This window comes from Colobus angolensis, unplaced genomic scaffold (assembly GCF_000951035.1).
Source record: "Colobus angolensis palliatus isolate OR3802 unplaced genomic scaffold, Cang.pa_1.0 Scaffold60, whole genome shotgun sequence".
Taxonomy (NCBI): Eukaryota; Metazoa; Chordata; class Mammalia; order Primates; family Cercopithecidae; genus Colobus; species Colobus angolensis.
Genome location: NW_012119599.1, coordinates 3,393,768 through 3,407,139, shown reverse-complemented (window position 1 = coordinate 3,407,139; position 13,372 = coordinate 3,393,768). Strand labels below are relative to the sequence as shown.

Genomic DNA, 13,372 nt, shown 5'->3' with positions numbered 1-13,372 from the left:
AAGAATATACATATCAAATTTTTACATTACTATGAGCTATATGATCATATTAGTATAGGTAAAAAAAAATTGAGGTATTTTAAAAGGTGACATTATGTTCCAGCTGACAGTATCAGGAAGGTAGATTGGCATGGCGTGGCCTCAGCCTGTTTTCGTACAACCCAGGAGCCAAGAGTGCTTTCTACATTTTCAAAGTGGTGTAAGAAAAACAAAGACTATGTGACAAAGAGCACATGTAGCCAGGAAAACCTAAAGTATTTAATATTGGGACCTTTAGAGAAAAAGTTTAACTCCTGCTCTCAAGGGTCATGTAGGACCCTGAATCTTGACCAAGATGGAAACAAACAATTATAGAAGTAAGTTAATTTCTTTTGAATTTTTTGTTGACTCTTTCTTCTTACCCAGCAGCATTCTTAGCTACACAGTTGCAACAGTGGCTTTTGATGTCAGTCTTGAGGACTCAAGAAACTATCAAAATGTTTCAATTCACACAAATGTCCAACTTGAAAATTCTACTTTAAGACTGTGGCTATGTCAAGAGACTGTTTGGGGCGAGAGTATGGGACAGAATGGGAGGATAAGAAGCTGGACATATGAATACAAGGGCGTCTCACTTGAAAATGCTGCATGAGGAAGACCAGTTATAATGTTGGCACTGGTCATTTTTGATACTTACTTTAGCTGATTGGCTATTCTTATCTTTTAGGATTAATGGCTACCCATCTATGAATACCCAAGGACAGCTAAGCAGTTAGAACAGGCATCCATCAGATGAGAAACAGTATTCTAGAATATCCTTCAGTTACACAGATTTATTCTACACTTATTAGCTGCCTCAAGGTGAATGGAAGAGAGCAAAGATCATGCATCTATTACCCAATTCATTCAGAGAGAAAAGTAAGTCAAGGAAACTGACGCAGAAGCATAATTGAGAGGTCTGAGGGGCAATCATGGGGCAGTGCCTCTGAAACAGACTGAATGAGCAAAAACAAACAATAGTAGGTGAATATGGAAAGTGAGAGGAGGTTGAGGGGACAAAGACCTTAGGACCTAATAGGCCACTTTAAGTACTTTAAACTTACTATGTGTGAAATGGGGAACCACAGGAAAGTTTAAACAGAGAAGTGATGTGTTCTGACTCGTTCTAGAAGGTGCTCCATGGCTGCTGTGTTCCTGCAGCACAGTTCTTACCTGAACACCCATCTTTTGGGGTTTCCATCTCCACCATCAGAAGCTTTTCTTCTCTCTCCAACTGGGATATTAGGTCTGGCTTGAAGGGCTGATGTGCTGTAAAGAAGGCAAGAAGAGCAAAAGTTTTTAAGTTTGATGACATTCAGTTGGTCAAAATTAGACAAAAAGGTATACACAGACAAGTGTGACTCTCCCACATCCCTTCCACCCTGTTACCTTCCACTCACTCTAAGAAACTAACTTCATGATTTTCTATTTTTGAAATAGGCTCTTACTCTTCTGCCCATGCCAGCATGCAGTGGCATGATCATGGCTCACTACAACTGCAGCCTCAACCTCCTGAGCTCAAGCTATCATCCCACCTAAGCCTCCAGAGTAGCTGGGACCATGGGTGTGCATCATTATGCCCAGCTAAATTTTTTGTAGAGACAGAGTCTCCCTATGTTGCCCAGGCTGGTTTTGAACTCCTGGGTTCAAGCAATCCTCTTGCCTCAGCCTCCCAAAGTGCTGAGATTACAGGTGTGAGCCACTGTGCCCAGCCATTATTTTGGTTAAACCTTCCTTCTTGTGTTTCTTCTTATAAAAATGAGTATATATATATATATGTCTGTACCCACACACTGTCTATTTACTTATTTTACCTTCTTTTTTAAATGAATTGTAGTATACTATTAATATTCTTTTGGACATGGCTATTTTTAGGGAAAATTCCTAGAAATGAGTTGCTGGGGAAGGGGAAATACCTAGCTTTGTTAGATACTGTCAACTTGCCCTCCCTAAGGGTTGTATCATTTTGCATTCTTCCTTTCAATGCATAAGAGTTCCTCATTCCCCACAGCTTTGCCAAAAAATGTCTATTGTTACGTTTTTGAATTTTTGTCAATTTCATGGGTGAGAAATGGCATTTCAGTATAACTGTAATGAACATTTCTTCTGCAATAAACTGAACATCTATTCATATGTATACATATTTATATGTGTGTATATTTGTATGTGTATATATATACATACACACACACACACACACACACACACACACACACCCCCTAGCTCTATGTTCTGAGACAAAGAAACGTAGATACTACAATGACCATACCTAGCATCCAGACTTTGGCATTAAATACCATTCCCCAGTAAAAAAAACAAAAACAAAATATGCATAATTGCAGAGCCAAGGCAAAGTACAGATGAGCACAAAATATTGTGCTCTGCCAATAAAGTAAGAAAGTGCTCAAAAAAAAAATTGTGGACATGTTACAAGGTCACAGGAGCCAGCTTAAAGAGGCCAAACTTGGGACAATTTTAACATCTAAAAAATTACAGTAATAAACTATAAATCTTTTTAAAAATTCACAAATCCCTACAAATAACAAATGAATTGATGCTTGAGAATTGGGGGGCTCTTGTTGACTGCAAGTTTACGCCAAGTGCTGGCTGCTAAATGTGAAGGAGGTGAAGTTAGATAAATCGTCATTTTGTAACTGTCATGGTAAGGACCAGATAAGGCAAGATCATCACCGGGTGCTAAATCTACAGGAAAATACTTGTGTTACCCATGGTTACAAATGGGGGAAAAAAGCAGTAATTATATAGTGGGGAAACTGCACAACATCGTGACTGGGTAATCAAAGTTAACACCACCTTTGAGGGACAGATGACTTCATGTGCCTCCAGATGTGATTCCCTCAAAAGTGCACACTCTACCTATGTAGAGTTCCTGCTGCATGGATCAACTGAATCTAATTTTGTGGAATCATTAGGAATGTTCTATTAAAAATAGGGGAAGAGGTGATAATGTTCTTCAAAAATGTTACTGTCATGAAAGACAAAGAAATGCTGAGGAAATGTTCTAAATTAAAGAAGGCTAAAGGGGCAGAACAACTATACTGGACTCTAGACTAGATCCTGTTCTCGAGGGAGAAAAACAAGCTTTAAAGAATAAAATTAGGCCGGGCGTGGTGGCTCATGCCTGTAATCCCAGCACTTTGGGAGGCCGAGGTGGGTGGATCACCTGAGGCCAGGAGTTTGAGAGCAGCGTGGCCAACATGGTGAAACCTCATTTCTACTAAAAATATAAAAATTAGCTGGGCGTGGTAGTAGATGCCTGTAATCTCAGCTACAGGTAGCTGAGGCACAAGAATCACTTGAACCTGGGAGGCAGAGGTTGCAGTGAGCTGAGATTGCACTACTGCACTTCAGCCTGGGCAACAGAGTGAGACTCTGTCTCAAAAGAAAAAAAAATTGAGAGATATATATAAAATATATATATATATATAATTGGTTTTATGGATAACATTACAGCATAAATGATAAGATAAAAGCATTATATCTGTCCTGAGAATAGGTAAGAGAATATTCCTCTTTTTCTAAAACAGACTGTGCAGTAAAGGAAAGAATTAATCTTGTCCAAAGAGAGATTTGGATTTAGCCTTTGGCTTCTGGAAGGTAATCTCTAAGTCCCTGGAATATTCTGCCCAATTAGAGTGTCTTTTGTTTACCCAGAAGCCTTGGGCCACACACCAGATAATTAAACAACTGATTTATAGTAGGGGCTTTGAGCCACGTTGTATTAGCTTAATCTCTGGAGAAACTGGAATCTAAGAGCAGCCACCCAGGTGGTCAATCATATCTAGGTAACTAAGCTCCAACAAAAACTCTGGACACCAAGGCTCGAAATGAGCCTCTCTGGCTGCCAGTGCTCCTTGTGTATTGTCACACATCGCTGCTGGGAAGAGTCAGTGCTGTCCACAACTCCGCTGAAGATGACAAGTGGAAGCCGACACCTGGAACACTCATGGACTCTACTCCCTGGGCCTCTTCCCTAGGCTGACTTTAATCTGATTCCTTTCCCTGTAATGAATCATTAACCGTGAGGACAACTGCTTTCAGTGAGTTCTGTGAGTCCTTCTAGCGAATTATTGAGCCTGAGTGTGGGGCTCAATACTCTTGGGTCTTGGGGACTCCTAATCTTGCAATTGGTATCAGAGGTAAGAGGGAACTTGGGGACTCCTGAACTCTGCATATACACTGAAGTATTTAGAGAAAAACAGCCATGGTATATTCACTATCCTCAAGTGGTTCAGAAAAAGATATTAACGACTATATATATTTTTTCATATACATACATAAGTATGTATGGAGAGAGAAAGAACATGAACATAAATGATAGAGCAAATAGGGTAAAATGTTATTAGAGGTGAATCTAGGTAGAATCTCGGTGAATCTATATGGGTATTCTTGTCCTTTTGTAAGTTTTCGGTGAGTTTAAAGTTATTTACAAATACATTGTTTTTTTAAAAAAACCCTCTAAAAAGTCAAGTTCATCAACAGTTACTGGTGCCCTGAAAAATAAACTTACTAACCTGAAACAACTTACTAAACTGTTAGATGGCAAATCAATGAAGCAGGACCATATTTACTATTCCAAGGATAGACTGGAGAGAACCGTCAGAAACATCTTGTCTGTGTTGCACAGGGATTATTAGGACTCTCAGGCACCTAATCTCAGAGAATAATTTCAGGGACTTCAGAGTTTCTAACAATTGAGCACACAAAGACATCCCAGGAGACTGCCGTTGAGTTACCAAGAGCACCTATCCTCACCTACTAAGAGCAGGTTCCTGAAGTTCTCCAGCATCACATCTCGGTACAGCTTCCTCTGGACAGAGTCCAGCAGCCCCAGCTCCTCCTCGGTGAAGACCACAGCAACGTCCTTGAATGTCACCATCTCCTACCATACCAAACACACTAAGTTTACAGAAGAAGGGCAGTGCTGAGAAGGTGTAAATGATGGGAAGCTGTTCTGGAGTCTGGGCAACTTGAATCAAATTTGCAGTTCTCTTCTGTTTGCCTTCTTTAATGCTAATACCATTCACCAAAAGGGCTGCAAGAAAAGAAATCTTTACACTTTAAAATTACTTCCTTTTGTTAGCACTTATAAGTAAGCCTCTGGAACTCTGTTGCACCCCAGGTTACCAATATTTTAAATTATATTAATAATGTCATTTGCTACACAAAAGCTTTAGTTCTAACAGTGACTGATGCTGTTTCTCCTCATTTACAAACACACATCACTTACTTAATTTGCCAAATTTACAGGGTATCAGTCATCCTTACTGCTCAAATACGTAGCTTATCCTCTGTGCTCATCTGGAGACTGTTGCAGTGATGGGCACAGCTCTGGAGCCTGACTGCCTGTGTCTGGATCTGGACGCTCTGCCCAACGCTAGCTCTATGATCTTGGACAAGTTTCCTTCCTTCTCATTTGTATGGTGAAACTTATACCATAGAGTCCTAGTAATAAAATGAGTGACCACATGTAAAGCATTGAAAAGCAGTGCCTGGCACACAGTAAGTACCCAACAAATGTTAGCTACATTATTAATATTTTCATCGTATCTTCTATCCCATTTCTGGGCTGCAAAGTAATTCAGAAAACGAATGGTCTAGAATATAATGATTTGATCCAACTAATGCACGCTTAGTTTGAGGTTACCTATACAAACAATGTTGCAAAAACAGTTTTTTGCATTGACGTTAGCCTTTGGAATTCTGTTGATTATCTCCTCAAAATAAATAGCAAAAAGTAAAAATGGCAATGCTGAAGAATAATGACCTTTAAAGTTCTGAAATCATAATGGCAGGTGTTTTCCCAAGACAGATTTTTGACTTCCATCTTAGCCTTCTTCCAAGAAAGTATAAATCCTACTCAACACTGGATATGAAAGCTATTTTAAAAAATCTTTCATAATCTCACAAGTAAATTTGGGAAATAAAAATCAGTTATTAAAAAAATTCTCACATACTTATTAGTAATAAAGTTCATTCTCTTTGCACACATTTGCTGTTCATCTCTATTTCTTGTTTTGTAATAATAATTCATTTGGGGGACAATGAGGTCTTTTCTTCCATGGACATTGTAAATATTTTTCATTCCACTTTGCTCTCTTATAACTTTTTGCTGTAGGATAATTCTAAATTTTTAATGAACAACTGTTCATTCCCATATTTCTTCTAGCTGCAGTTCTGAGCATAACAACTTCAGCTCTGAATGCAGAACTCTGCTTTGATTTGCTTTGCATTTTTGTCAGTCTTTCCACCCCAGTGATATGCCTGAAACTCTTGACCCAGAAGGCAAAGGCTTTAGAGTTGGCCAGATGCTTATCTTCCTGTATGAACATAAACCTCTTATCTTCAAGGTAACAGTGCAAATGACTCTACGGTCCCCCTCTAACAGTCATCTGGGGCCACGAATAGTGTGACAGATGCAAAGTGCCTATACATCCTATGATATGACTAAAAACTTTAAGTACCTATATCACTCTAATAAAATTAATAATGGAACACACACAGACATACAAACATACACAGACAAACACATAGCTACAGGTACTAAGAAGAATCCAGCTCTTCTTGTACAAAAACATCTATTTTTTCCCCCAACTTTAGCTTCAATATAATCTTGTTAGACAAAACCATATTTTATGTATTCCACCTGAGACATCACTTTGGAGAAAATATTTTTAGTTTTGAGTCCCTAGAACATTATGGACAAATAATATCAAAATTCTGTCAGACTACTTTTTGAGTCAAGATTATTTGTAGGAAAACAGACAACCGCAATGTAAAACTGCAAGAATCCTCAGGAACTTAAAAGCTTGTGAGTTGGAAATAATTTAAAGAAAAAAGCCGGGCATGGTGGCTCACGCCTGTAATCCCAGCACTTTGGGAGGCTGAGGTGTGTGGATCACGAGGTCAGGAGTTCAAGACCAGCCTGGCCAAGAAGGTGAAACCCCGTCTCTACTAAAAATACAAAAAATTAGCTGGGTGTGGTGGTGGGCGCCTGTAATCCCAGCTACTTGGGAGGCTGAGGCAGGGAACTGCTTGAATCCAGGAGATGGAGGTTGCAGTGAGCCAAGATCACGCTATCGCATTCCAGCCTGGGCGACAGAGCGAGAATCCATCTCAACTAAAAAAAAAAAAAAAAAAAAGAAAAAGAAAAGGGGGGGAGAGGGATAACAACAGTTTACTTCAATAATATTAGATGATAAAAATTAACTGCTATTATTTTATGCAGATAAAAAGCCTAATTCAAAATTGTTATGTATTACTGCCAGGACAGTTATATTAAAAAAAAATGACCATGGACACAAACAGATTTGCAAGCAGGGTAATAAGGTGTAGGATTTTAAATTTTCTATTTTTTCTTTGTACTATTATTTATGAAATAAATAATAAAACACATTTACAACTAAAAGGAAATTTTAGAAAAGCACAAAAGCAAAAGCAAGAGCCTGATACATAAATGATACTAGATGCCTGCTGTCATTCTTCACCCTTGGCAAAGAAGGGGGAAAAAGATGCGTCCACTCACTGCAAAATGAGGTCACATGTAAAATGGCAGAAATGAAAACCAGCTCACCTGGAATTTGGTCATTTTTCTCTTTCTTTTTCTAGAGAAAGGCAGAGACCTGAGAAGGGAGAACAGGGTAATACAAAAGAAGCCATGATTAAAAGGGAAATGTATCTTTGTGCAAATTAGGAAAAGGTGTCCCTTCCCCCAGCAGATGTGGCCACACACCTGCGTTAAGGAGCAGGTAGCATGGGCTGGATTCCAGCTACCACTTGGCCCTCCTGGCAGGGTGCCCTCATGCATGGAGCAACCTGCACAGCTGTACCCAGTAGCCTCACACGCCTTACAGCTCCCAGCATGCTCATTCTGATCCTGGGAGAGGTGGGAAAGGAGAGGCAGTGGCATGTCGTGTACTGGTTAAAAGTGGACTCTGGGGACAAAATGTCTATGTTGAAAACCCGGTGCTACTCTATACTTTCTGAGTAACCATGGTTAAATTCATGAACCTTTCTAAGGTTTCAGTTCTGTCATCTGCAAAATCCAGACCATACAGTGCCAACAATATCTGATTGTTATTAGGATTATCTGTGTGCATAGAGGAAACCTATTATAACGACACCAGGAATCTCTATTTCCTTGCAACTACAGAGATGCAGATAGTATTCTGTATCACAAAACTGCCCTGGCAAATGTATTTTGTAAGACATCTGGACGGCAGAGATTACTGCTCTGTCCCTGGAAAGTCACCCCTAACTTCTGGAATGTCTGTAGCTCTGGCTTCTTACTTTTATTTGTTGCCACGGTATATATTATATACATCGAGACCACCCTTATGAAAAATACAGTGGCTAGTTGTGGGGAAAAGAGAGGTCAGCCTGTTACTGTGTTATTATAAATAGAAGTAAGTTTAAGAGACTCCATTTGGCTCTGTATTTGAGATACTCTTAATCTGTGACTCTACCCCCAATCTTGTCCTTGCTAGAGACATTGCTGTGGTAATTAAGGTTTAAAGGATTTTGGGCTGTAAGGAATGTGCTTTGTTAGGCAAATGCTTAAAGCCTGCTTGTGGTTGAAGGTCAGTACCATTCTCTTAAATCTCAGTAAAAGAAAAACATCTGTCTCCTACCCGTCCCTGGGCAAATGGAACATCTCCGTGTATCTGTATGTCTTACTGCTGATACTCCCTTATCTTTTGAGCAATAAATGCTGAGAGAACTCAGAGACCAGTGCCAGTGTGGGTCCTCTGTAAGCACAGCACTGGTCCCCTGGGCCCCGCTTTTCTTTCTCTATACTTTGTCTCTGTGTCTTTATTTCTTTTCTCAAGTCTCTCATTCCACCTAGCGAGAAGCACCCACAGGTGTGGAGGGGCAGGCCACCCCTTCAGCTAGTAAATATTCCTCCTGAGCTCAGGGGAAGTTCAGTGGTACATCCCTCTTCCCACAGGGTACAACAAAAGACTAATGAAACCTGTGAGACTACTACATTTCTTAAACAAAAATGTGATCCTCTGTCTAGCTATGACAAAATCTCATTGGTGATGAGAACACCTAGCCTGCAGGGTTGTTTGCGGCGCTGTGTGTGCTCCTCCGTGAAAAGCAGCTCAGTGCTTGACCCTGGGGAGGACTGGACACCAGGAGTTTAATTTCATGGTTCTTCCTCAAGGTTTGTTACTTTACTTACTGTTCTCGGGCAACTTTAAGGCTATCTGTGGAAGAGAAAAAACTGAAAAAAATAAAAAAGGAACTGAACATGAACTGTGAGTAAGGCAGAGCCTTCTAGCACCACCTCAAAGAGAGGTCCACTACTCCAGTAGGCACCTGCTCCCTCCTCCTCCACCTGGCCTCTGCTGTAGAATCCACAGGATAAAAGCACAACTACCAAGGACAAGTATGAACTTGGCTGTGTAATCAGCAGTAAAAGAGCTGAGGTTTCTTTCACTTATCCAATATTTATGGATCGCCTTCTAAAAGGGATACAGTGCCCAGATAGATGCCAGGGTAAGGGTGCATGGAGTCCTTTGAGAGAGCATGGAAGGGCCCTCAAACCCATACATGATGAGGGAGGATGGATGAGGAGGGAGAAAGTGAGGGCTGCTCTTAGTGTTGGAAGGTGACTGACCTATATTTGCCGCTCAAAGAGAAAGGAGTCATCAGACAATTGAAACAGAATGAGAGTTAGTGGGTATCTAGGGCAAGAGAGGAGGCAGAAAATGTGGTGAGAAGACCAACTCATATGCTTTAGAGGAACTCCCTCAGTTAATCCCACAACTACCCAAGAAGTTGGGACAATTTGTAACTCCTTTGACAGTTGAGAATACTGAGGCATCAATATTTTAAGCTGCTTTGTCATTTTAGCTAGCAGAACAGCCAGGACTATTAGCCCAGGGTCTGTGTTCTCAATTACTAGGACAGTGGCTCTTAAGCTGCCAGCTAACCGGTATCAGTGGGGAGCTTTAAAAAAGAATACCAAGGCCTAGACCCAAGTCCAGGATCCATAAATGAGGATCTGTGGAAGAAGAGTTTTTATGAAATTCCCCAGATGACTACAGTGTGCAGAGAGGATTGCAAACCACAGACCAGGACATAAATAGAGGCAGTTTGCAGGATAAGCCCATGCAATTAACCACTAGGTCATTTGGCCTCTCAAGAAAATTGTCAGAGAACACTCAAGCCAGGAATAGAGAAGGGCCTGGGAGCCAGGCCTCTTGATTCCCAGATCCCCATTTCTCTCTTTTAAAAGATACTCTTGGAGCTGTCACTAAGAGGAAGGAGCAGTAACATGCGCTGTAGATGTCTGCAGGCACGCACTCAGTGGGAAGATAGTCTTCCAGTTTAGACCTCTCTGATCACCTTTATCAAGCAAGGGGTCACTAATCAGCCAAGGGACTTTGAGAATTCAAAAGAAAAGGGAATTCTTGTTAAATATGAAGTCACACAGTGGCCATCCTATAGACTATTGTTGCCTCTTCATGTTTGATAGAATTAAAGCCTGATTATGTTCCTTTCTTGGTTAAAACGTGCATAGCTGCCTTTGGGATAAAGTCTAGATTCTTAGCAAGCCACACAGGAATCTTTCAGGTCTGTCTGCTCACGTTCTCTGCAAATCTTCTCTCCCCTTTGATCTCCAGTCATGTAAATCACTTGATCTCATAAAAACATCTCCAGGCCCTTGCATGTGCCATCCCTCCTGTACTCCTTCTCTTTTCACTTAGAGCAGGGGTTGGAAAGGACAGATAGTGAATATTTCAGGCTTTGTGGGTCACATGCTGTCTCTGTGCAATACTGTTCCTTCTTTTCACAACCCTTCAAATGTAAAAAGCATTCTTAGCTGAAGAGGAGACATACAAAAGCAAGTCACAGGCAATTTGCCCACCTGCATCACAGATCCCCTTAGCTTTTAACACTGAGCTTGTATGTGCTCTGCTCTATGATACCTTTAAGAAGATTTTGCTGCAGGCTTATTAGCTCCTAAAGCCCATTTTGCCAGCCTAATGAAAGCAGAATGCTTTGGCCAAGAGCCCAGGCTACAGAATCAAGCTGCTAAGCTTCAATTCTGACTCTACCACTTACTGGCAGCATAAACTGACACACATTAATTAACCTCTCAATGCCTCTGTTCTTCATCTGTAAAATGGAGATAAAAGTTGAGTTGTTATGTGAGATAAATGAGTTTAATACATCATAATATTAGAAAGTCAGTGTGAGTGGTAATAAAATCTGATCAACGTTAGCCATTGTTACTACCATCCTCATTGTTATCACTATGAAATAAATCTACAAGTTGCTCATTAGCTCTGGTTTGTTTCAAAGCATGTTTATTTTAGGTCAGTAATTAACAATAGGTATACATCACCGTTGACATTCTGAAAAATCTATTGGCTTCAGCATCCCACCAAAACTGATCAGAGATAAGGGACAGGGAATAGTCACATCTTTTATTTCTCCTACATCTCTTTTCAGAAAATTTGAATACATGCTCACTGAGTTGAAGGTCCCTATTTCCTGCTGCCTGCTGGAAAGCTGCACCAACCACAGACAGGTACCAAATAATTCCTCTCTGCCAATCCCTATGTTTGGTAATAAGCAAATGGAGAATTTGACACAGTTCCCACTACACAGAAATCTGTAGCCAAGCAGGAAAGACAGATCAGAAATAAGCCGCAGAAGCATCGGCGAGCTCAAAGACAGATCAGCAGAAACAATCAAACCTGAAGCACATGAAAACAGCGTGCATTCTCTTGGTGATAGAGTGCTCTACAAATGTCAATGAGGTCAAGATGTTAATAGCATTATTCAGGTCTTTTGAATCCTTCCTGGTTTTCAGTCTTCTTGTTCTGATCATTGGTAAAAGAGTGTTGATATTTCTACATAGAACTGTGGGTTTCTCTATTTTTTCTTTTAATTCTGTCAGTTTTTCTTCATGTAACTGTTGTTTTGGGGGTACACATTTAGGATTGTTATGTCTACTTGGGGAACTGACCCTTTGGCATAGTGTCCCTCGGCATCCCTGGCCTTGGTCTGAAGTCTACTTTGATATTAATATACCCACTCCACAGTATAGCTCCTTTTCTCGTTTTAAGTTTCAAACTATTTATGCCCTTGTATTTAAATGGAGTTCTTCCGGACCGCATATACTTGGTTCTTGCTTTTTATCCAATCTTACAATCTCTTTTAATTGATGTATTCAGGCCATTAGCATTTCCTATAATTACTGATATAGCTGGATTTCTGTATACCATTTTATTATCTTTTTTCCTATTTGTCTTCCCTGATTTTGTCCCTCTATTACCCCTTTTTCTGCCTTGTTTTGGGTTTTTTTCTTTTTTTTTCTTTTTTTTTACTATTCCATTCATTTTATCTATTAGCTTTTGGCTACATGTCCTTTTTTTTTTCCAGTGGTTGCTCTAGGGTTGTAATATACATAGCTAATCTTTCACCGTGTATTTAGCATTACTGTTTTACTACTTTTTGTAAAATGCAGATACCTTACCAACAAATAGTTCCCTTTACCTCCCCACTGTTTCATTTGTATATACTACTCTATATACACAAAAACCTCTAGCCAAGAAAGTTATAATTTTTATTTAAACAGTCATGCATATTTTAAAGAGTAGAAAAACAGTATTTTATATTTGCCAAAAAACTTACTATTTCTGGTGCTCTTTCATCATTTCTGAAGTTCCTAGTTTCCATTTAGTATCATTTCTATTCAGCCTAAAGAACTTCCTTTAGTGCTCCTTTTAGCACAGGTGTGGCATTTTTTCCCTTCATTCCTGAAGGACATTTTCATTGGATATAGAATTTTGTACCAGCAACTCCTTTAAGAATCTTAAAGATGTTGTTCCAATGTTTTCTGGCCTCCATGGCTTCCCATGAGAAATCTACATATATCTGAATCATTGTTCTACCAGATATATAATGTGTCATTTTCTCTAGCTGTATTCAATAATTTTTGTTTATTTTTAATTTTCAGAAGCTTGATTATGATGTATCCAGAAGTGATTTTCTCTGAGTTTATCGTATTTGGTATTCAATGAGTTTCTGGAATCTGTACATTTATGTCTCTCACCAAATTTGGGCAATTTTCAGCTAGTACTTCCAAATAAACATTTCTCTCCTCTCCTCCTGAGGCTCCAAAGACAGGAGTATTAGACTTCTGATATCGTCCCACAGGTTCCAAAGGCTCTGCTTGTTTTTTTTTTCAATGTTTTTTTTTCTCTGTTGCTTAAATCGCATTTTTATACTAATCTATCTTCAAGTTCACTGATTCTTTCTTCCGTCATCTCCAGTCTGCTACTGAGCCCATTGAATAATTTTTTTTTTTTTTTTT

At 39.7% G+C, this 13,372-nt stretch overlaps 1 protein-coding gene across 3 annotated transcripts in view; it reads right to left on the bottom strand.

Moving 5' to 3' along the window:
- ZNF112 (zinc finger protein 112) overlaps positions 1-13,372 on the bottom strand; it is a 31,583-nt gene that overhangs the window by 8,759 nt on the left and 9,452 nt on the right. For 2 of the 3 annotated variants that reach the window (XM_011963052.1, XM_011963053.1), the window contains exons 2-3: positions 4,795-4,921; positions 1,192-1,287 (exon numbers count right to left, since the gene is read on the bottom strand). In XM_011963052.1, coding sequence (XP_011818442.1) covers positions 1,192-1,287; positions 4,795-4,918 — 220 coding nt within the window. In that variant the 5' untranslated portion in view covers positions 4,919-4,921. Of the gene's footprint in view, positions 1-1,191; positions 1,288-4,794; positions 4,922-7,612; positions 7,662-13,372 lie in introns of all 3 variants that reach the window. The other variant, XM_011963050.1, reaches the window with a different exon arrangement.